The sequence below is a fragment of the Gordionus sp. m RMFG-2023 genome, chromosome 3 (genome assembly GCF_954871325.1).
Source record: "Gordionus sp. m RMFG-2023 chromosome 3, tfGorSpeb1-WG-v2, whole genome shotgun sequence".
Classification (NCBI taxonomy): Eukaryota; Metazoa; Nematomorpha; class Gordioida; order Chordodea; family Parachordodidae; genus Gordionus; species Gordionus sp. m RMFG-2023.
The window spans coordinates 44971691-44997490 of record NC_088777.1 but is presented as its reverse complement, the minus strand read 5'-3'; the positions used below and the strand labels follow the sequence as shown (position 1 = coordinate 44997490).

The 25800-nt window shown below is 27.4% G+C and overlaps 1 protein-coding gene across 1 annotated transcript; it reads left to right on the top strand.

Moving 5' to 3' along the window:
* Positions 1-484: 484 nt before the first annotated feature.
* LOC135927402 (coiled-coil domain-containing protein 6-like) lies at positions 485-25491 on the top strand. The gene is made up of 9 exons (XM_065463372.1): positions 485-788; positions 16798-16947; positions 18706-18834; positions 19683-19786; positions 20284-20510; positions 21904-22051; positions 22613-22896; positions 23216-23367; positions 25203-25491. The coding sequence occupies exons 1-9, from the start codon at positions 567-569 to the stop codon at positions 25470-25472; spliced, it is 1686 nt and encodes a 561-aa protein (XP_065319444.1). The 5' UTR covers positions 485-566; the 3' UTR covers positions 25473-25491.
* The last annotated feature ends 309 nt before the right edge of the window (positions 25492-25800 follow it).

Below are 25800 nucleotides of genomic sequence, written 5' to 3'. Positions count from 1 at the left end.
GTACGCCAATAATTATTAAAGAATTAATTATTTGACTTTTTTTGGACTAACGTAACCACAGGAAAATAAATAAATAAATTTTTTCTATATTGTCTTAAAATAAATTTCCTGTCATAGAGACACTGCCAATGATATATATCATTGGACGCTGCCCATTGCCATTGTGAATTTAAATATTTTTTTAAATCCCCCTCCCTTTCTTGATAAAATTCTGGCTAAATGCATCTACCAAATTGATATAATCAGTTCCTACACAATTCTTATTTTTTTGAAATTTGAATAAATTTTTTGATCTATCTTAACATTTTAATTTAATGCTACGAATATTTTATTATCAAAAATAAAGTATTTAATTTATTTTAAAAATAAATAAAAGAAATTATATTTCTATATAATTAGTATATACATATTATCAAAATATAATAATTATTTTCAATTTAGGTAATAAAATAATGTATATAATTTAACTGGATTAAATTGTTAGATTGTTTGGAATAAATAACATATGATTATCTCACTTCAAAAGTTTCCCATTTGAATTTTTATTTCACAAAAAACATTTACCGATGGCCGATAGCGCAAGTGAACTAGAAAGTGATTGTAGTTCTATTGATGGAACATCAAATTTGAAAACGCAAATACCTACAAGTAAAGAGCAGATGCATATAAGAATTGAATCTCTCCAACAAGAGTGCAAAGTTCTCAAAGTTGAATTAGAAACATACAAACTTAGGTGTAAAAATCTGCTGGAAGAAAATAAAAATTTACGAAAGGCAAGCGTTTCAATTGTAAGTATTTTTTCTTATTTATATTGCATAAATGTTTAATTTTCTTTATATAAGAATCTCAAAATGTTTCTTAAAGTAACTTTATTTAGCTATTCTTTTTATAAGAAATATCTTCAAAATTAATGATAAAAGATCTTTTATGTATAATATGATATTTACACTATGATATTGCTACATTTAAAAAATTTATTTTTTAATAATATGCAGATTTTAATTGCACATATGACAATTATTAATTCTTCTTCATTTTATAATTAGAAAAGTTTGTTTTGAACTTCATATATTATATGCTAAATTATATATCATTGACATTGATAAACCTTCTAAATTCTAAGATTTTATAAACATTTTTTTCTTAAACATTTATATATCAAAAACTTTATTGATTTTATGATTTTCTAAAAAAAACAGTGGGGAATTTATATTTTGAAGGTAAAAAATTGGCTAACTAAAAGATTTATAAAAAATAATTTTCCATGAAGATACAACTGAGGTATATCTGGCCTGATAAGCTGGACTTTAATGTCTGAATATTTTTATTTGGGCTTTGTGGGGAAAAAAAATTAATGGGTCAGGCCAATCAATATTTTTTTTTCAATATATATATATTTGATGAATTCTGATATTTTTTAGAACTTACAATTATAGTGTTTTTAATTTAACCATTCCCAATATCATAAATAGTTGTTTACTTTTATGTTCAATAACATTTTGGTTTAGGCCTTGTATTTAAAAAAAATCTAAAACCAGACTGGACAACATTAGTAAAATATTGAACCAGATAGAGGCCAATATGGCCAAAATTACTGATATTAAATTGACATCGGCCGATTACCGGTCCAATATCTTATCTGATTTTGTATTCATAAACATACTAATCCTTTTTATTTTTAATGCATACATCTAGTATTGCTAAATCAGTTCATTTAAGCTGGTTTTTTAAAAGCCTAACTCACTAGTTTAGCTAGAAAAATATTAGCTAAGCCTGAAGATTTTGCTCTTAAATGGTACAAAGGTTTGGTTATTTATTAATAAAATTTTGAGGCTTAGGCAATATTTTTTGGCTAATATTCAGTTAGCCACTTTTAAATCAGCTCAACATTAATCTATTTACATAATAAGTAAACAAATATATTATGAAATTTAATTATTTTTAAAATTAAGACACCTTTTTATTGGATTGGAAAATTTTATTATTATATTGGCCAATACAAAAAGATAAAATATTGGCCCGATCTGATCTGATAAGAAATATCAGTACATCCCTAGAAACCAGGAAAGCTAAATTCCCACCAGACTGGGCCTTAAATTTTTCCAATTTGCAGACCTCTAGAGACAACTGCAAAATTGTGATATTCTTTTTGCTCCATATTCTTATTGAAGCTTTAATTTCAAAAACACTAATCATTGAAGATTCAATGGTTAGTGCAGGTAAAGAAATGATCTTTAAACTATACTACACTATTATTTATTTATCTAAATGATATCAATTATCTTTTTTGATCATTAAAATTTCTCAAAACTTATGAAATGTTTTATCAATGTAACACACTTTTATACATATTTATATACAGTCAAACCTATCTAATTTGGGAACCTTTGGGACTAAGGCCCAACCTAGACAGTCGCCAAAATTATCAAGAATTTTTACTTTAAAAAAACATTTTAACAGCTTTTATATTATTAATTTAGCAAAAAATGAGATTATGTTCAACCATCTTTAAATAATTTTTTTATTTTATTAAATCACCAAAATCATATGTATGCATAAACTTATACAAAATAAGAATCTAATATATATAATCTCTATAATCGAAACACGATCTTTTTCGTATCTCCCTAATGCATTTAAAATTTAAGGAGACTATATAATGTAATGTTAATTTTTTGCTATCTACAAGAGTCGAACCACAAACCTTGTGTTTCAAAGGCGTATGCTTTACGCATGCACCAACTTGAATATAATTAAATTTAAAATATTAATTATATATATATTTATATTAATTAATAGCTGATATTTTTAAAATTTTGCCGTTTATTACCATAATTAGCTGACGGTGTTGAAGGGTAATTATTTAGTTTGTGTGTATGGTAATAAATATTAAATATATATTATTAATAAATTTTTATAAAATATTAAAATTTAGGAGAAAAAGAGGTAAAATTGTTGCAGTACAGTGAGCATTAAGACTATTAGAAATATCAAATTTAAATTTGTGATGTCATATTGGATAAAATTTAAAATAGATGCTTGAAGATTTTGAATTTTAAGTATGGGTTAGACATTGACCCGAAAATTTTTTTTTGCAGACATAGCTAGGCCTGATCAAAAAACCAAGATGCAATTTTCATTTTCTGATTGTATTTTTAAATGAATTATGACTTTTACATATTTTGTATTTTTAAATGAATTATGACTTTTACATATTTTATTTCAGTTCTTAACTACCAAAATTATTATGGTCTTTAGCGGGCTTGAGAAAATTTTCTCAACATGATTATGAGCATTAACCTGTTGGGAATTTTTTTATATAAGATATTAGGCATAATATTTATATGGGTCTCAGGTAAAAGCTAATTTAAATATATTTTTACTCAAAAAATAGTAGTCACTCTTAGTGCTAATGAGTTCGTCTTGGTCTGAAGTAGGATTGATCGGGATTAAAAAGAATAAAAAATGAATATGGTTTTTAGAGATTTACCTATCTTCAGGCTTGAGAAAAAAATTTCAAAATTATTACGTATTGGCCAGGTTTGAAAATTTTTTTTTTAAATTATGGGTGGGGCTGGGCTTGGAAAATATTTTTATGAATTATATTGGACTGGGCTTAGGGAAAATTTTTCAAAATTATTATCAGTTTGGACGCTTGGGAATTCTATTATCAACTATGGATCAGACATTGACCTAAAATAAATTTTTTGCAGGCCTGGAGACCTGGTCTAAAGGGGGTAGGGAGGGGGTTATAAAGAATAAAAAGATATTATTTTCAAATAACAGGTAACAACTATCATAATAGTAGGGAGAAAAACTAACTAATTACCCCTCAACCCCTTCATTCTTGATGGGTTATAAGCTAGTATATATATAATTATTATAAAATGATTGTATACATATATAATATATACAGATCAATTTAATAATTAATCATTATTTGACATCAAGGCCCACTTTATATTGGTTTTATGCAAATTGACAATAAATTAAATATCTGCCCAATTTCCAAAGTTGATAGTTGTCTAATTTATCTAGGAATTTCATAATTGTATTTAACAGAAATTTGATTGGGACTCAAAGTTTTGGTCAAATTAGGCTGTTATCAGAATTATCAGAAGCCCAAATTAGGCAGGTTTGGCTATAATTTATAAATTATTTTACAAATATATGTTTTTTTATAATTTTTAATGTAATTTTAAATGTGATACTTTGTAAAAGAGAATTATGAGTTAAGTGAAAAGTCCTCAGATGATGAATTACCAAGAGGGGGGGGGGGTGTTGGTAAGTAGAAATGGTAATTTATCAGAATCAAGCCCAATCTGATAAGTGAAAATATTTATTGGGATTTTTTTTATGTGTGACTGCAAGAATTCATCATTTGAATCCACTCCTACCCAATGCCTGGTAAATTGAATATTGGTGGAAATGTTGAGATTATGTGATAATCTTCCATAAAGCACTCATTAACATGTATTTTACCTCAGCCACACTTTTGGAGTGCTTTTTTTAAAACATGTATTTTATGTAACAGGCTCTCTTAAAATCAGATTTCCAAGGAGATTACGCATGAAATGTTATTTTTATAAAAATAATTTTATTTAGGTTAAGATCAGAACGATACATTAAAAAAAAGGGTAGAAGATCTTATGGCACAGTTTGGGTATAGGTAGGATTTTAACTAAATGTTTTGACGGTTGCCCAATGATGACCTTTATAGGGTTTGAAAATGAACTTGTAGTAATGTAAAGTTGGTCAAAAAGAGGAAAAAGTCCCATATTTTTATATTCTCTCAGAATATTATTGAGAAATTAAATCAAAATGTGGGGAGATTGAACAATCTAGATTGTGCTATAGCATATTATTCGATTTGTAATTTTACCAATGTATGGTAATGTTCAATCATTTAATTGATTTTGCAGCTGCATCTGCATGGATTAAGTTAAAGCTCGATACGGAATTATTAGGTCATACCTCAAGCTTAAACATGACTTTTTATGATTTCAAAATAGATCAAAAAATTTAAAAGTTTAATAAATCCCACAACTTCCTATGATAATAAAAACGAGATTCCAGGTAAGAGGTATTATATGAGAACAATGCCCTCTACCCCTCAGGGTTAATGAGGCTTCACACCTACTAATACATGTTGCCAATCAAAGTTTGAGGTCAAGATGCCAATCTAAAATGAAAAGTGTAAAAAATATTTATGAATAACATCATGATCATTACACAAAAAAAGAATTATTTTATGATTATGCTGTGTGTATCCTCTTTGCATTTTTTTTATACAAATAAAGTGAAAACTGGAATTTATTTTTTAAATTATATGGTTTTTATTTATTTCCTAATAACTTTATATGCCTTTTTCCCAGGAGTTAAGAAAGAATAATATATTGAAAACCTTGGAAAATAGTAATAATGAAAAATTACAGACAGAATTATCTATCGTGGATGGATGTGGGGTAACATTACAATTATTCCCTTTAAATTAAGAAACAAAATTTTACATTTATTACATGCTGGCAGTGGCGTAACTAGGAATTTTCCTTAGAGGGGGCCATAGATATAAAATCTGGGGCTTCGCCCCCAGACCCTTTAACGGGCCTTCGGCCTTTTGCCGGCCTTCGGCCGGGTTTATCTAACAAATCATAACCATATCTTCGATAATATATAATAAATATATTTTTTAAATGCATCAATAATTATGTTATTATAATTTAGTAGATTATTCTCAATGACTTTATAATAATACTATCCAGAATAATTTCAATAGTAATATAATATCCTTCCACAAACATCAAAACCAGAAAAATATAATTCATATAAAATCACTTTTAAGTCTTTTGAACATATAATCTAAAAAAAATTTTGCTCTGGGAGGGGTCCAAACCCGAAAACCACCCCCGTAGCTACGCCACTGCATGCTGGTAATCAACACATGGAAAAGAGGCAATGGACTAACGAATAAATATGGTTGCCCGGGATTAGCATAGAAATTGAACCAAAATATTTAATCTCCATAAGAACCTGTACCCCCATGCCCCGTAAAGATATGGGCAGTATTTCGACTAAAACAATTCCAGGGGGGGGGCGTATACGCGTCAATTTTTTTTTGATTTAAACAAGAAGTCATATTGCATAACCGTGGACGCATATTCAAAGTGGATTGAATATGAAGAAGTCCACGGTTCAGAATTATAATTTTAAAAAATTTATGAGCTATATTCGGGATTCCCAAAATCATAGTATCTTACTATGGCCCAACTTTCATCAAAAGCTTTAAACAGTTCTGCGGGGAAATAAAAACAAGACACCCTTTGGCATCATCATAGCTCTGTGGATCGCCAATCAATATTACAATAAATCCAAAAATAATGATAAACTGGGTTAACTCCGACCGAGAAAAGCCATATTTCCCCCTTTTTTTATCTCTTAAAACCTAAGGTGGATGTGATTCTTTTTCCCAGGGCCATAATGAAATAGAATTCTCGATAGGACAAATAATATGCTGGATTATTTGGTAATAATTATATAAAAAAATGAGAAGCTAGCAGTAGTCATTGTGATCAAGCAATAAACCGGGTAAGAGAAATTAAAGGTTTTAATTTGGATTAACAATAATAGTAATACCCGATTATGGCTTTTTGATCTGCATCGGCTAATTTTTCAAGCCCGGCCTGGCCTGAATTTATTTAAATATAGTAAAATTTAACTTTTTTTTACTGTATATAAATATTCTACAAAAAATAAATATTAGCGCCATATTTCTTGCAATAATTTAAAATATATCAAATTATTAGACAAAATGGAATGATATAATATTTAAAAATTTAAGTCCGGCTCGAAATATTTTTCCCGGGTTGGGGTACTGGCTGGTCCGTGATTTGCAGATCTCTAATTTACATATCCATGATTGATTTTGAGAAATCTGTAACTCCGACTTTTTATGACGGTGAGATTACTCAATCTAATGGGTAATGTATTTACATAGCCAAATTTGGGGAAATATGTAAAATCAGACAAATATGTTAAAATATAAAATATTTGTAAAAATTCTTAAATTAAATATAAAAAAAAATTCGTTATCACGATTAGTCACATATTGCACTTATATCAATGTGAAATGCGACACATGGGTAGTAGGGATGAAAATTTAAAAGAAATAACAATTATAGTATGTATAGAATAAATTAAAATAAATTTTATGAAAATTTTTGTTTAAATTATTTTATGTAATAGTTAAATTATTAAGGTTTAATATTAAATAAAATTTTTCCATTGACTCAGGAATGAGAATATGTGGGGAGTCGACATCAGAACAATAATTCAATTATGAATGGAGCCTAAAACGATAAGTTCGAATTATATAAACAATTTATATCCACACGGCGTTCCCAAAAATATTATGCTCATGAAGGTACAGCTACGACAATAACATTGAATCATTGTTCTGATGTCTGTTCCAAATATTTCAATTCATTAGCCAATGAAGAATAATAAATCAGGGATAATTATTATTTTCATCATATGATTCGTCAAATATCTTTAAATCTTTTTTTATTAAATAATTCAACTATTTATAAATTAATTTATTAAATTTAAAGATAATTCCAACAAAAATTAAAATAGAATTTATCATAATTTATTCATTACTACTGTTATACTTATACTACAATAATTTATTTATAATTTTCACCCCTGCTCATGTGTCGCATTTTCATTGCTTTAAGTACAATATGTGGTATAATATGATAACGACTTCTTTAATTTCATTTATGAATTTTTACAAATATTTTTTGTCTTTAACCATGATCTAATTTTTTTTTTAAATTGCATGAAATTTTTATAAAAAACTGTCGAGACTACATTCCATGAGTGTCCATATTAATATATTTTAATATTGTATTTATATTGTATAATTATAAAGTTGATCCCGACATTTATTATTTCATTTGTAAAAGACAAGAATAATGATATGAACTTATATAATATAACCTTTTTAGACTTTTATTTTATTTTAGCAACGAAGATTATCTCGACCAGTAGATGTAGCCTAGGGGAAGAGGAGACGGGAAGGAATATTCCAACTTTCAAAAATTTGTCTGTTTTCGTAAATATTATTTTAAGATAATAAACCCCACCCCCTTTTCATCCCAAAATATATATTTACAATATATCACTATAAACGATAATTTGAAAGATAAATAAGCATTTTTTTTTTGAAATAATAACTAATTCTAAATTTTAAGGGAAAAAAAATCATTTTTGTAGCCTGGATTTTTTTAATTCTAAACGCGGCCCCGCCTGGAATTTTTATATTTATTATATATCCATTGGTTTTACACATAATAATTGCTATTTAAAATATTTGAACCCGGATAATTTAAGGAAAATAAATTTTTTTTTTAGCCTGGCTCGGATTTATTTTTAATAAAAAAATTTACGACTTGGCCCGTGTCTCCGGGCTTTGGGTCTGACAATTCAGGTATCTGTTATAAATATTAATGAAAATATGTGGGGTCTTTTTTTTTATTTTAACATTGAAAATGCCTGAATAAATTTTATTATAAAATAAAAATTGATTGATACTAAAGCTATTTACTACTATTAATACAAATTAAATAAAATTGTGCGTAAAATCAATAATAATTTTTTTTGCAATCAATAAAAATGAAAATATTAAGTTACAAAATACATCAAATACAAGCTTTTAAATTGAATGTTTAACCAGACACCACTTAAGGAATGATATAATTAGTGTCGATGTTCATTATAAAAATTATTTTATAAAGTAAAAACTTGTTTAATGTAAGCTCTCAAAAATTCGACCAACTCTCTAATGTGACCAAAATTTGAGCCTCAATCAAATTCCTATTAACTACTATTAGATAATAAAAAGTTTTGATAAAATGGACAACTGTCTTAAATTGGGCAGAAATCGTATCTTATTCTATATATATTTTTTTATTAATTTATTATTTTCGTACAAGTAGGGGGATTAATTTTTTGATAAATATTGACTTTGCCTTTATAAAATTATAGATCCTTTTGCCAATGTTCCAACAGAATTGGAATACACAATTATATGTTACCTTTCTTTCGTATAAGAAATCAATAGGGCAGACCGGGGAGCATGCAAGTCCTAAAAGGCAAGCATCAATAAAATTAAAACTACTTCATAATATCGAATTAATAACATCTCATATTATAAAAAATAATTTTTTAATAAAAATTATTACTTTTTTAACACTATATTTTCCGGAAACAAAATTTGGGAAAGGATGAGCTACACCCGGGGAAGTATGAGCTTTCCCCCCATGAGGCACTTTTGAGTGCAAAATAATGATTTAAAATATACAAATTATATAATTTAGTGTCTACTTTAATTGATAAAAATGAGCCATAATGGAAAATAATTATAAAAAATTAGAGAAATTTATTAACTATTTAGACAAATTTAAGAATGGATTAAAATTGCCACAGGTTCCATGTGCCCAAAAAGAGCATCTACCCAAAGATCCACAAACATTTTAGTAGTGTTGTTAAAAAGCCCGTATTTAGGTCGATTTTTTAAAACGGCCCGATTAATATTTTAGCCAAAATAATATTTGTGTAAGCCTCAAGATTTGGCAAGTAGAAGCCCCAACCTTTCTGCAATTTATGAGCAAAATCACCAGGCTTGCACAATTTTATTTTGGCTATAATCTTAATCGGGCAGTTGTTACAAAATCTACCCGAATCGGGTTTTTTAACATTACATTTTAGATGCATTTATTAGGTATGTATAATATAGTTTCTAGCATGCTGCTTTCTTGAATATTTATCTTGATTTAGACAATTTATAATCTTGAGTTTCATTAATCTTGATCTATATTTTTTTTTAATGTTACCTAAACTTAGTTTGTTTTCTCCATAACGGTTAGCAAAGACCGAATTTCGTTAAATATTTTAATTATTTCATCATTTGTTAGTTGTTTCTTTTTTCGAGTTATAATTTCTTACCATATTCAAATTTCAATAAACAAAAATTAAATTTTAAAAATAACGCTTTAAAGCTAATATCAATCTCTGAAAAGTAGCCCCAGATACTCAATATCTTTAAAGATTTAATTTTATTGTAGTTTAAACATATTTTTTTGTTCAATTAAAGACTAATTTTATATAGAAGTGGGTTTTATCTTTTATATGAGATAATTATTGGATAATTTAAAACCCTTATTATTTTTTATTTTTGATAAATTGCAAGCATTTTAAAATTACTTTTGAGGGTATAAATTATATATTTTGTTAAAAATTTTATATGTGATACGAATATTAAAAAAAAATTATAGCCGCATATACATAATATAGTTAGTTATAATATTTGGTTAAAAAATTAACCATGAGAGTTGAGTACTCTAGATTAAAGCTCATAACCTTGGGCTCAAAATATACAAGTCACGCTAGTTTTTAATAAAAGAAATAGTTTATTTACTTATTATAGCTGATAAGATATTTTTTTCAAATTTTAATTCTCTAAAAAGCTACAAAAATATTATTTTTTTTTAAAAAAAGCATTATAAATATAATAAAATACTTCAAAAAAATTATTGATTGGTATTATATTAAGCAGAGACTGCAGAGGTACCATTTGCACGGCCCGGCTCGGATTTTTTTTCAAAAATTTTTTACGGCCTGGCCCGGGTTTAAAAATTTTAGGCCCGGCCCGAATATTTAAAAAAATTTTGAGCCCGGCCTGGATTTATTAAAAAAGCCTTTTTAGGCCCTGCTCGGAATTTTTTAAAATTATATTCGACCTCTGGTTATATACAAAAAATTTACCTATTTGGTATTTTATCATATTTTTCAGCAAATATTATCATTTAATAAGCAAGTATATTAGCTAATGTTGTTAAACGGCTCGTTTTGAGCCGATTTTTCAAAACGGGTTAACTCAATATTTTCGCCAGAAAAATTTGACTAAGCCTCGAAATTTTGAAACTATATGTCTATACCTTTGCTCCTTCTATGAGCAAAATTTTCAGGCTTGCGTAATATTTTTCTGGATAAAAAACTGAGTTAGCCGTTTTTAAAAATCGGCTCAAAACGAGCCGTTTAACAACACTAAATATTTTATTTTTTATATTCTAAACAGATATTTAGTATATTACAAATTGATACTATAAAAAATTTGTGTAAATAATATTTTGAGAATATACTATATTAATTGTATTTATAAAAAATAAAACTGATATTTTAATTAATAAAAATATAACATATATTATATAATAATGTATTTATTACCTATTCCTTTGCGTATTTATTCCATAGCAGGAAAACTATAATTATATTATGTAATAGATACTATGAATGTTAGCTAGTGTTAACTTTCACCCAACATTATATTAATCATAACTATATATAATCATTATAACCATATCTAATTGACTAATATAATAATTCATGTTATATAAATTTTTTAAAAAATTTTACAGTCCCGGCTCGGGTATTTTTAAAAAAAATTTTCAGGCCCGGCCCGGGTTTATTTAAAAAATTTAAAATACGGCCCTGTCCGGGTATATTTTAAATACGGCCCATTCCTGGGATTAGGGCCGGGCCTGCAGGTCTCTGATATTAATTATTAAATAGATATTTAAATTTTTTTGATAGCTAAAAGAATGAATAATACGAAATTCCGAATATTTTAACTTTTTTAACAACTCTTAATTGAAATAAATATCTTAAGCAGGCATTAAAATTAGCCATTAATTTTAGTATTTTTTTAATTGAGCAAACTTGTTTTAACTAGAAATTATGAGATATTCATCATAATTATAATTAAATATGTCGTAATGTTGGTTATTCATTATTTTGCTGGATTCAGGTTATGTCGTTATTAAACATATTTGTTTTATTTTTATTCAAGTATTTTGCCTAATAGTTTTTTTTTATTAAAATAATTTTTTTTGAAATCGATAAGTCCCAAATCCCAATTTTAAAATTTCAAATCCCAATTTTTTTTATTTTTCAAATATTTTGCCAAATAATTATTTTTAATGATGTAGTTAATTTTTATATTCTGAATTCAAGCCATTAAAGATAGTTTTTGTTATTATGTAAATATTTAGCCTGATAATTTTATATTTTATTAAATATGATTTTGTAAAAGTAAATAGTTTTTTTTAATTTAAGAAAGATTTGCATACGTTCTCATACAAGAAAAATCATTTTATGGTTATAATTTTATTTTAGTTTGATGATGCAAATTATGTAAAGAAAATATTATATAAAGAGACAAAAATAATCCTAACTTTTTTTTATTGGAAATTTTATTATATTCTCTCAATTTTAATTGTTATATTGTATTAAAATAAATAAAGTTTTTAGTCAATTATTAATTAATTTTTATCATCTTAAAGTAATTCATTCAATCCTTTACCTAGTTTACTTAATTTTTAATTAAACTTAAAGTAATTCATTCCTTTATCACGACTTTCAAAATAATATAATTTAAAATAATGAACTTTAAAATAGAAATTAAATATATGATATGGTATATATATAAAAAAAATATATAATACAATTTTTATTAAAAAGGCCACCAGTTTGGTTAAAGAATGCTCCTTCCTGGTCTATGTTACTTTTTTTTTCTCTATACTATTTGATATCGATTATAAATAAGCTTAATAAATTATTAACTACACAACAATACAACATTAATAAAAATTTGATTTATTAATGAGGCTGTTTAAATTTAAAGTCCAACACAAAATAATGAATTTATTTGGTCGATTCTATTTTCCCACTTTTTTAGGATGCCAGTCTGGTCCATCATAGGAAACTGTTATTAGCGAATAGCGCAATCGCTAACTATTTGAATGAAAGAATTTTTCACTTAAAATTTTGTATTTTCAATTTATTGTATTATGTTTCACAATTTTTATCCATTGTGCTCATATAACATAGCCCAGAAGATTTAGTTGAGGCGGGTGGGATGTAGAGTTTTTAAACGGCTCGATTTGAGCCGATTTTGAGAAAACGGCTAACTGAATATTTTAGCCAGAAATTTTTTTTAGCTTAACCCTCGAGATTTCTTTAAGGGATGTTCAAACTTTGTGCCATTCAGGCTTGCGTAATATTTTTTCTTGAAAAAATATTAAGTTTTGCCATTTTTAATCAGTTCAAATCTAGTTACTGAAGGCAACAGATTATTTGTGGGGTTATTTCCATAAGCAATTAGGAACAAATTTGGAGGCCTCATGCATTTCTGGTGGTCTCGGCTATGTGACTGACCCATAATCTAGCCTAACGAAAAAATTTGGCGTTGTACCAGCTATTAAATCACCATTCATGGCTAATCCGAAATATTTATCCTATTTATCTGCCGATTGCTTTCATTTCTGTGTAAATAGATGGGAGTGTGGGAACCTGGAGAGTAAAATTTTTTAAATTTCGAGATACAACTTCTCGAGTATGAAGAAAGGTGTCAAAAAAATTTTTTAATCAAGTAATCATTTAGTACTGAACAGTAAAAATTGGATTGATTAAGATTTATTCTTAAATTTGTAAAATTCATAGAAACCCAATTAACATTTTTCACCATTAGAATATTTAAGGGAAAGCCAAAGAGAAATTTTTGTCGCACCCCTCCTAAAAATATACCATCGAAATATCTTCTACCGCCAATTTTTTTTCTTCCAAAAAAAGGATTGGATTTTGGATTTATGTAGAGATGAAAAGTATGTGGCAATATCGAATCGTGGCGGTTTATATCAGGACCGTGGACCTTCCAGACCGTCTTGTTTCATCTCTAGCTTTAATAACATCACCCTAACCTCCACCAAATTCCTCTATTTTGCAGACCAACGCCGTTGTACCCCTCTAGTCTTCTTTTCACATGTTAGAACCATAACCTGCAATTCCCCTATACTCTTATATCCTTCCTAATATGCTCATTTTTTTATTTTTCAAAATCTATCTATATTGTGGCATTTATTATTTAACTGTCTCTTTCTATATCTCTGGTTAGCGCGAATTCTCGTGAATGAGGAGTAACTGCCTTCTGATCATATAAAAACGCCCCGATAATGTTTAGATTATTAATTATTATAATATTAATAGGCTTAAAATTTTTGTAGAATCTAATTTTGGAATTAACATGGCATATCCAATCACATTTAATAATACCTAGACTGAGGACGTCATTTTGGTTACGCATAGCATATATAAAAAATTTTAATTTAAGCGAAATAAAATAATACCCTACCTCACGATTATTTCAAGGCTTATTCTTGCAAGAAAATATGTAATTAGCAGACCAAATTTACCTTGAAGTATTCTGGATCCTATATGGGTTGCCAAAATGGCATGCCACATGGTCTCCTGCAGACATTCAAATCGTCGGTCTAGATATCATCATCAAATTCATTTTTATATGAAATTATTCTCTAATTAATTTACATAAATATTTTATTGTACCCTATAAAATTTATTACCAAAAAAAAAAAATTGGAGGAAAATGTAAGATTCAATTTTAACTTTTTTGCTTGCTGCATTAATTTTAATCAATCAAATCGCTTTTTATTAATTTAATTCATCTTTTATATAATATAAATTTCCACGTTTTTCGTATTAAATTTCCTTTTTTAAAATTAAATATTCTGACAGGGTAATAATATATAAAGTTTTATAGTTGAAAAATTTTAAATGTTTTTTTTATACAAAGAAATCTTACATCAAATTTTTATCGTCTGTTTGTTTAAAAAAAAATGATTTTCTTAATAGAATATGGTAGATAAAAACTATCTACAGAGCTTTTAATTAATGGAGGGAGGGTGGCATTTGGGAGCCAGGTCCTTTCAAAAACATTCATGGGCGCCCAAAGATTTTCTTCCCGTAAATTGTAATTTTAAAAGATTATAAAATATTGCATAAATTATGCTTATAACAACACTTCACAGTGTTTTTTAAAAAAGGCAAGATTTCGCGAATTTTGAATTAAGATTTTGGCCAAAATAATATTACGCAAGCCTTGAGATTTTCGCTAATAGATGGCGCAAACTTTTCTACCATCTATTAGTAAAATATCCACGCTTGCAAAATATTAATTTGGCTAAAATATTTGGGTTGAAATTTTTAAAAATTGAACCGTTTACAACACTAAAAATTCAATCATTTATTATAAAATAAATTCAGTTTATTTTTTACAATTTTTGTTTGTTTGGGTCAAATAAAAACAATAAATGTACAGTAAAACCCCCATATGTGATCACCACCCCATCAGTTTGACAATCTCGTTATAGTGATTGTTTTACTTAGGTTCTTTGAGAGAGTATTGGTTGTTAAAAAACAATTCTATCATATGACCCTATAATCGGCCAATTAACCACTCTTGAGTAGTCAATGTAAAAAGATTTTATTGTATTATTTAATAAATCAAAAACCGGAATGGAACGGAACCGTTTTACTTACCTAATCGCCATCCTGAATATTACTAATTAAATCATTATAATCTTTATGGAAAACAGCATGTATTTGTCTCGATTGTTTTCGATATCACCTTTCAATTTAAACGATACTAGTGGCCCTCAATAATGATAAATACCAATATGGTGCATATTTTCCATTGTCACAAACATCATAACTCTCTCTCCTAATATTTGCTATTTTAATTTTTTTTTTATAAATTTAATTGTCAACTCACATCAAATTATTCTATAGAAATGTAAATGTTAATAGTTTATCGCTGTCGCCAATCCATTCACTAATTTAATTATTCGAGCAAGATAAGAATAGGAATACTTGAAATTATTCTATTCGTACGAATATGAAAGTATGCCTACTTTGCCCCCCCCCCTTCTATATACAGTGGCAACCATCGACTTTTTTTTATATAATGTATTGATTATACTTGTCCAATATTTGTTTTTGCTTTTAAATTTAAATCTCTCTCATGAAATTAAAAGAGTTTTTATATATAATATATCGAAAATTAAACTTCAAAATGGTTTTTAACGCCAAACGGTAATTTAACCAATTAGCACGATACCTGAAATGATTTGTTGGCTCTCGCGACGCCGCTTTCGAGTATTTGTGCGCACTAATATGCCATTTTTTTGACAATTAATTTGGCCCAATTGAGAAAAGCCAATGACAAGTAGTTTTGATGTATAATGTTAATCATATTCACCTATCAGATTGACAGTCAATAAAAATGATAAAATTTTTATTAAAAGACATATGATAGTTTGCCTAATAGTCGTTTATTCGAAGACGAATAAAAGGATGAATCTATTCGATTCTTTTTTGAATATAGGCTTACGCTAATGGTAATGCGTATCTAGTCTTAGGCTTCGTTGATGCGCATCTTCGCTTTTCAAAAGTAAGTAAATAATAGATGAAATTTATAATCAATCACTGTTTACTTAATTTCATCGCATCGCGCAGTCATTATAAATTTTACCTATTTGCTTGTTTTGGAAAAATCTGAAGGCCTTATTTATAAAAACATTTAATTTTAAGGCGTTAGATCTAATTGATCAAATACGTCCAGAGTTACGTCATTAGCATTTTATCCAGATATATATTTTTTAAAACAGACAACACCTTTTAATTATAATATATTTTGTATGCCAAAAATAAGATCGATTTTTTTTTATACAAAATTGTATTTTATTTTTACGAGATTTTATAGCCTTTTGCATAAGGTATTTATTACCCGTTCATTGATTGTAATAATAAATTAAATTATCACGCATAACAGACGATAATATTTATTTTTTTATTTTTTATAAATATACACCAAACATTCTAAAGCAAGCTAAAGCTGAGCAGGAAGAGGAATTCATTAGCAACATGCTGCTCAAGAAGATTCAAGTCCTAAAGAAAGAAAAGGAGGCTCTAGCCATGAATTATGAACAGGAAGAAGAGTTTTTAACGAATGATCTGAGCCGAAAATTGTGCCAGGTTTTAAATATATATTTTTTTTATAATCGATTAACAGTTTTTTAGGGACCAATCCAAACCCATTTTCCCCATTGGTCAGTAACCCTAACCTATTTATTAAATATATAATATCTTATATCAACACTTACATTTAGAGTTAGCCCTGCAGGATAAGGCCGGTCTATCCTAACGGGAGCTGACTACTAAAAATTAGATCTTATGTATAGGACTTTTTTTTACAAAAAATCAATATTAGGTATGAGAAATAATTTTTTATCCGCCATTTTGATCTGTTAAATACCAAGATATCAAAACATGAAAAACTTCAAGAGATTTATTTTTTAATATAAAGATATTTATATATTTAAATTTCAAAAAAATAAAATCAAAAAATAATTTTTTGAACTGTGAGGTTACGAGTTCATTTTTTGGTGATATAATTTTGAGCGTTCTGTATATATGTATCAGTACATTACATTTATCGCACTTATATGTCATATTAATCTTGCACCATTTGCCACACTTTGACGATTGGCTTTAATTGGCATATTACTCTAGATCTCATTGGAAATCTTGATTGGCCAGGATGGTATAGATTTTCGGGTGCATTTTCAATCATGGATGTCACAATAAATAAATATATTGAATAGGAGATGAGACATTCAAACCCGAAGAAATATATATTATCCAAGTGGCTGCAATACATAAATGAGAATAGAAATAAAGCACTAACTAGTGTTAAACGTCTCGATTTTTAAAGGGGTCAACCCAATATTCTAGTCAAAATATTATGCAGCCTAGAGATTTTGCACATAGATGGCAGAAAGGTTTGGACATCTATTAACGAAATCTCGAGGCTTGCATAACATTTTCGGTTAAAATATTGGGTTGGCCGTTTTAAAATCGAGCCGTTTAACAACACCCTACACCATTATTCGCTACTCCATCAGGACGATAATCACTATAAAATCTAGATATGTCGAGATAGGCCATGCCTTTTTAATATTTATGAATCATAAAACGTAATAATTATCTAACGCCAATGAGATTATCAAACATTGTTTAAATTTTAAAGATTGCATACTCTACAAAGAAAGGGATGTCATATTGACCGATAAAAATGTCGTTGAAAATTACAAGATTTTACCTTTCAAAAGCTGAGCATTTCCTTTTTCAAGGCTACTAAAAAAATGAAGCTTTCAAATAATTTTATAAGTTAAATGTAATTTAATTGTAATAGCTTGAATAATAATTCATCTGGATTATTAAATTTATTGTATGTCATTTAGTTGTTATGGTAGCAATATATTAATATAAATTATTTTTTTAAATAAAAAAAACACTTCGAAACACGAAGTTTTAGAGTCATATGATTTTTATTATTTTTTTTAATTAACACATAAATATTAGAGAAAAATTTCAAGGTCTCTATGTACCATTTTATATAAATCGGACCTCTTGCAAAGGTCGAAATTTTGAGCCCGGACCGGATTTGAAACAATTTTATTTTCAAGTGGAATCCGGGTTTATTCTTAAATGTTCCATTTTAATTTATTTTCCAACTGATTAATTGATTTAAAAAAATTAATAATGGCCGCCCTCGACTCTGGTATTTTTTATTTTTAAAGTTGAAAAATCCCTGGAGGAGTAATAAATAGATGCCAAGCGAGTTTAACTTTAGCGTTGGCCGTTGGGGTATAATATATATTTTAAAATTCAAAAACTTAAATCGATTTTTTTTTTCTTATTTGTTTATAAAAAAAAAATTCATCCTTTTAGCTGAAACAAGAGAAAGTTCAATTGGAAAAAACATTGGAACAGGAACAAGAGTTACAGGTCAACAAATTGTTGAGGAAAATTAGGAAATTGGAAGCTGAAACTTCTAACAAGCAGGCCAATTTGGAACAAGTTTATCCTTAATATTATATATAGTTAATGAGATAGTGTTTATGTTTAACTAGAGAATAGTCGGCAAAAGGGTCTACATTCATTAAGAAATAATAATTATACCTAGAATGAATTATGGTAAATCAGTTCATATTTTTTTTAGTAATATAAATGACAAAATTATTCTAATACTAATTACGTAATAATAAAAAATTCTCTTTAATTAATAGTTTGTCCTTATTCGATCGTATTATTCAAAAAATATTTGAAATTATACCAAAATATTTTGGAATCTTTCGTAAATATTTCAAATTATTCGCAAGTATTTAGTATATTCCTTGTGGGTACTTTTTAATTTCCACATTAAAAAACTTTTACAATTAATTTTTCCCTTTTGAAAATATTTTTAATTTTTTTAATATTTATTTTCCAATCAAATATTCGTCAAATCTAAACCAATAAAAATTTTATTATTTGCACTAATACGAAATTTGGAATTATTCATTATAATTATGATATCTTAATCTTACGTTTAATTCGTATTACAATGTTTTGGAATATATAATAACCCTACATCCCAAGGTTTTTTAAAATTTATTTTTCCTTAACTCAATTTTGCTTTTATATAATATTTCTAAATGAACTTGGACGTAGTATATGATAAAACGTACTTGACTTTTTTTCCAGTCTGGTAAGAACTCGAATTTAATAACAGATTAAAAGAATTGGCCATTTTGACCCCATCGAATTTTCGTATATTATAAATCATATAATGTCTTGCATATACATGAAAAACGATATGATTAAAATTTATAGAACCAAATAAAATCATATACAATGTATTGAATCATGGGAAAAAAATAATATAGCTACGCCGTGAGAAAATCGAGTTGGAAAACACTTTGGAACAAGAACAGGAAGCGTTGGTCAATAAACTATGGAAAAGGATGGAAAAATTGGAAGCCGAGAAAAGGTAAGCATAATTTATTTTTTATGTTATAAATAAAATTATAACATTCTAGATGGCATCACAGATTAATTTTTAGGGCGAATCTAATCTATTTCTAGTTTTTTTTAAATCTGCGAACTAATTTTTGAACTAATTTATGCTAAAATTTTGTTGAAGATGTTCAACCTTTTTTGACGATGTTCATTTAGCGTTTTGTAAAAATTATGAATAATCTACATTCGATTCTTAAAAAAGAGTGCTTACTTTTTCATAATTACATGAACTGATATAATCACGTGATTATCTTCCCAAATAATCCTTGCTTTACCCTCAATTTTTAAGATACCTTTGAATATAATAATAAATAATACAAAAAAATATCTCCGAGCCTGGCACTCACGATAAGTGAAAATCGATTATAAAAGTGATTGTACCTGCCACCAAAAAAATGGCTTCTTATCCTGAACTTTTCAACTTGTAGCTAGGATATACTTACATTACGAATTCGAAATATTTTTCAGACTCTTGCAAGAGAAGCTGGATCAACCCGTGAGTGAACCCCCTTCTCCTCAACCGCCCCCTTCCGGAAGTTCTTCGTACAACGCTGGCGCGACCAGTTTGAAAGTAGGCGGAAACCATAGCAATACTACTGGAAAGTCGGAGGCGGCTTTACTGACGCGTCACGTACAGCACCTCAAAAACGAGGTGGCCAAACTCAAGAGACAACTCAACGCTACCAAGGATACACGTTAAATAATGAATGGATTTTTTTGCGGGGGAAGGGGGGGGGGGTCCTTAAGAAATTAATATCTAAATTTGAATAAAATTACAAAAAAACGATTTTTAAGATAACTCCCCTAAATTACTAGTCAGCAAGAAACTGTGTTTATTTAGTGGCATTTGAGACCTATAGTCAAACAAGTATAACACAACTAGTTATTAGGCTAAGATAGTTTAAAATTATTTATATAGTCGCTTTTACGCCAAGGTTGATGAGTTGCTAAAATAATAGGGCAGCCATTTAAAACTCTTGGTGATTTGAAAAAGAAGGATAAAAAATATTGTAGAAAAGAAGGAAGAAAAAATTGTAGAATAGAAGGAAATATATCAAAAAATTGCTTTGTTTAATGTAAGATATTTGTTTTTTAAATATCTTGAATATAAGAACCAGGGATGAGAACCCGAACCCTCCAGAACCCTCGATATTAAAATTTAGGGTTCCAGGGTTCAAGCTTTTTTTTTAATTTTTAAAAAATTATTTTTTTTTTAAACTTTCATTTTATTTATTTTAAATTATATTTTAAAAATAATATAATATAAAAAACATGTAATTTACTATTTTCATTTATAAAAGATATCTTATTTTAAAAAAAACATTTTTTGATCATTTTTTCGTGGAATCATTTTTGTAATATTTAAATTTTTCGTAAAAATTTTTAAATTTTACCCAACAAAGCAGATTTTAAAAGTTTTTTTAAAATGAACATAATATATAATATCTATTTTAAGATATTGTTGCTTGTGAATTATTAAATTGATATAAAATATTATTATAAAATGTAATTTGCAAATTATCAAATATAACTTAGATATAATAAGTGAATTAAAAAAATATATATTAATGGTGGCTATTTATTCATAAATATGGTAATACTAATTAAAATAAATTTTTTATTTTAACTAATTTTAATAAGTTATTATTTTTCTGGTCTCCTTACCCATAAACCCGAACCGGGTTCAGAGATTTTTCACTGAACCCAAACTCTAACCCATTTTTTAGAAGGAGGGTTTATACATCCCTGATAAGAACATTATGGTGAAGATATACTTTATAAACCGGAATATTCATAAATAGACAAATAATGGAATAAAAAATAAAATAATTTACAAAGGATCATTCACAAAAATTTTAAAAAATAGAATATTAATACTGAAGGTTTAATGATTACATTAGTAGCTTCATTTTATTATGGTAATAATGTAAGTAAATGTTAATTTTTTTTTAAAAAAGTAACACAGTTACTAATGATGTTACTCCTTTGACTTGAGTTTACGGCACCAATATAATATAATTTTTTTTAGTTGTTTAATGAATATTTCATGTCTAATGGATAATTATATTGTGTAACCCGGGGTTTTAGATTACGAAAAAATGGATCAAATAAGTCGAGAGGAGCAAAATATAAAAAATGAAAGCCAGTGCATGAGGAAAAAATATTTGGAAGAGGTGGCTCTAACTCGAACCCTGTCGGAAAGTGAATCGAGTATCGATATGGAGGAAGATTCCAAGTTTTCTTAATTATTAACATAAATTTTGAACATAAGTTGATAATTAGTACGTGCCAAAATACTCAGAGCATTATTTTTTTTTAGTCTGAAAATCACATTCTATTCAGACAGCTGTTAAGAATTCTAAAAAGAAAGGGAATAAAATGAGCAAAGGATTCAGCAATAATCTTTATATAACCGGGGGTTGACAATGCGCCTTACTTACCCTTGTTTAGACCTAGGTATTATTTCATGAAATCGATAGTTAAAAATCGGAAGGACTAATATAGTAAGTGGAGATTGCACCGACGATACCAAGGCCGGTATTCCTTAAATTTTTATTCATTCCACTGATGTAGCTATTAGTGTTGTTAAACGGCTGAGCCACGCCAGCTTAGTCGAAAACTCAGCCAGTTTTTGAGCCAAAAATTAACTCAATATTTAGACACTGGTTTTTTTGTTCAAAATCTTCAGACACAAAATTTAGGAAACGATTAGTTAAACACATTAATTTTTGGAATTTATATACGATAGATGGCACTTAATTAACATTTACAATTCCTTCAACCTCTTTGATAACAGGTTTATGGACCATTCCCCTCGGATCAAAGGTGGTAGCGGCCAATTTCATCCTTTCCACCCTACCCAATTTCACAATACCCTGAGTAACTCGAACACGTTCAATAACTACCCATCTACCCCTAGAGCCAGAAATATCGCGAGCCCTTCTTTCAACCTACTTAATTCTAACATGAACACTACATCGTTCGGCGCAAATCCGAACAATAGTAATAGTGGCAATAATAATAACAGCACCGGCGGCGGGTTGAACACCAGTTTTTTATCTAACCGATCAGTTTCGCCTAGTAATATGATATTTATAATGCATTTATATATTTTTTTAAATTTAAATATCTACTTTAAGTTTTAGATGAAGTTTAAATTTTAAAACAAATTGTATTTGGAACAAGGGTTTTGTTTTACAGACTCCTCAAAATAAAAAACGAAGATTTTTTCAAATAATTTTTAAAAAGACTCACTTTAAGATTTTGTATCAAATTTTTCTCAAAATTCCCAATCTTTTTTGAATAAATCTTTTGATTTTAAATGTTAGTTCATATGATAAAATCTTTTTTTGATCTTTATTTATAATTTTTGTATTATTTTTATTTTTAATGATAAAAGTGAACATAATAACCTGTCAAAACGCCCACTTTCTGAACAAATCCCACCAGCATTTGTGTCCTAACTGTGGCTATTCATTCCCTTGCCCTCCGCTCGTACCTCAATCCAATTTCATGTCCATGGATGCGATTTCCTCCACGACGAACGCTAATGTTGATTTTTATACTATGATATATAATTTATTTGGACAATTAATTATGCATTTCCATATTTTATCATTCATTGTAATAAAATAAAACTTTTTTCACATCGAAAAAAAATAAACTAACAAATATCTAACAAATTTTTTTTTAAAAATTTAATTATAATATTACATAGAGTAAAATTATATAAAGGATGTCTATAAATAGGACATTAGAGCTTAAAATGTATTTATTCAAGTTTCAGTTACAACATTTTTATATCAGATACTTTAACAACTCTGGTATTAAAGAATATAAAATTTTATGAATGTTTATTATTATTAAAAATATTAAAAATACCTTCAAAAATAAAATATAAAAGTATAGACGATTATTTATAAATAATAAATTAAATAACTTTATGATGAATAATTAAATCATAATGTAAAATAAAATCATTATGGGTGGGAGGAGATGATTTTGCACAGGAATGAAATCTAAAATAAGGAATGAATAAAAACCAATGAGATTTTTTATCCATTAACCTTGACGACTAAAATAAATGAAATATCTTTATTGTGAGCTAATTTGACATAATCAGTTTGCTTTTATTAGGCATTACAATATAATTATATAATAAATTCAATCGTATTTTATTAATTCTCTGACTAATTGCTTGTATTTTATTGAGTTTTAACTTTTCACCATTTTTATGTTCCGATTTTGGCCAAATTAACTATTTCTTTTAGTTTTTATAGTGTTGTTAAACCGCTCGATTTTTAAAAACGGCTAACCCAATATTTTAGCCTAAAAATGTTATGCAAGCCTCGAGATTTCATTAATAGATGTCCAAACCTTTCTGCCATCTATGTGCAATTTCCAGGCTTGCATAATATTTTTGACTAAAATATTGGGTTGACACTTTTTAGAAATCGAGCCGTTTAACAACACTACGTTTTTATGATATACCTTTCATTACTATTAGATTGCACATATAGAATCTGACAATATTTATTGTAATGCTCGCATTTTTATTCCTAATAATATAATTTTGTATTTAGGCACCTTATTTTTTTTTATAGCATTGTAAAATAAAATATTAACTAGAAATCTTCTATTTATATATAAATATATACTTTATAAAAAAAATTATTACTCGTTAAAAAGGTTGGGTTTTAAAGAGCTAATTCTTATTTAAATTCTAAGAGGCCCGGGTGATTCTCTCACTCAAGTGTTGAATGGATGCATAATCTTAAATTTGTAGATTAAATTTTTTTTTACTATATAAAATAATTTTTTTCTAAATTAATATATAAAAAAAATAGCGGTCCTTAAAGATAAAATTTTAAAAACCAAGGAATCTAATTTTTGGCAAGATAAAATGTATTTAAAATTAAAAAGATTTTTTCGAAATCATAATATTTATTTTATGATTATGCGATTCATTTTAAGAGTGTAAAGTTTCATCGACCAAAATTAAATAAAGATTTCAATCATCATCATTTAAAACTTTAGACAATAAATCCTATTTAGACATTGAATTGAAAGAAAGTGGCTGAGATAGCTAACGATGTCCTATTATATCATAATATTTTTTTTACCCCCGTGATTAGTGTTGTTAAATAGTCGAATTCATTGGACTTAGAGTCGTTAGTCGATTTAGTCGACTAACTTTGTTCACTCATGTTATGAATACGATTTAAGCTCAAGTCGTGAACTCGAGTTTAGGAAGCCAAGTCGGTTAAACTTAGTCGATTAACAACACTAACCCATGATGATCAACTTAAAAATTCCCAATTTACCCTTAAGATAATAATTTTTAAAATTTCTTATTTTTTAACTCGTAACTTTTTTGCAAATATAAGCTGAACTGCCCAAAAACGAAGCAACGTAGCCCATCAGCCGAGCTTTTCGCTAAACCGCCTGCTCCTCCTTCACATTCCTCAGCCTTGGTTACGCCACCCATGACTCATTCTAATTCCTACCCCATATCCACTAACCAAGAAGCATCGATTTGCCCCTCTACCTTGACGAAACATGGTGGAATCGCGTCAAAACCTCGACAAGACGACAGCGCGAAAACCCCGCCTTCGAATTCATTCAGGACGGAAAAGGAAGGGGATTCTTTTACATGATAGATAAAAATATGGAAAAGCGAATAGGAAAATTAAAAAAGATTTTTAAATATTATATCAATTATTTTTTGCATTCTAAAAAAACATATATAAATTGAATTGTTGATTTAAAATCAAGCTTTATAATATTAGAATAATTTTTTAAAATATAAATTTTCTTTATAAGATTATTTTTTTGTTGAAACTATTTTTTTTGGCAAAAGGTATAAATATATATATATATATATATATATAGGGATTTTAAAACATTATTAAGGTTATCTATACACACAGAGCCTGCCATTTTTTGCCGGGCCACAAAGTTGTAAGATAATGTTGGATTATCTTA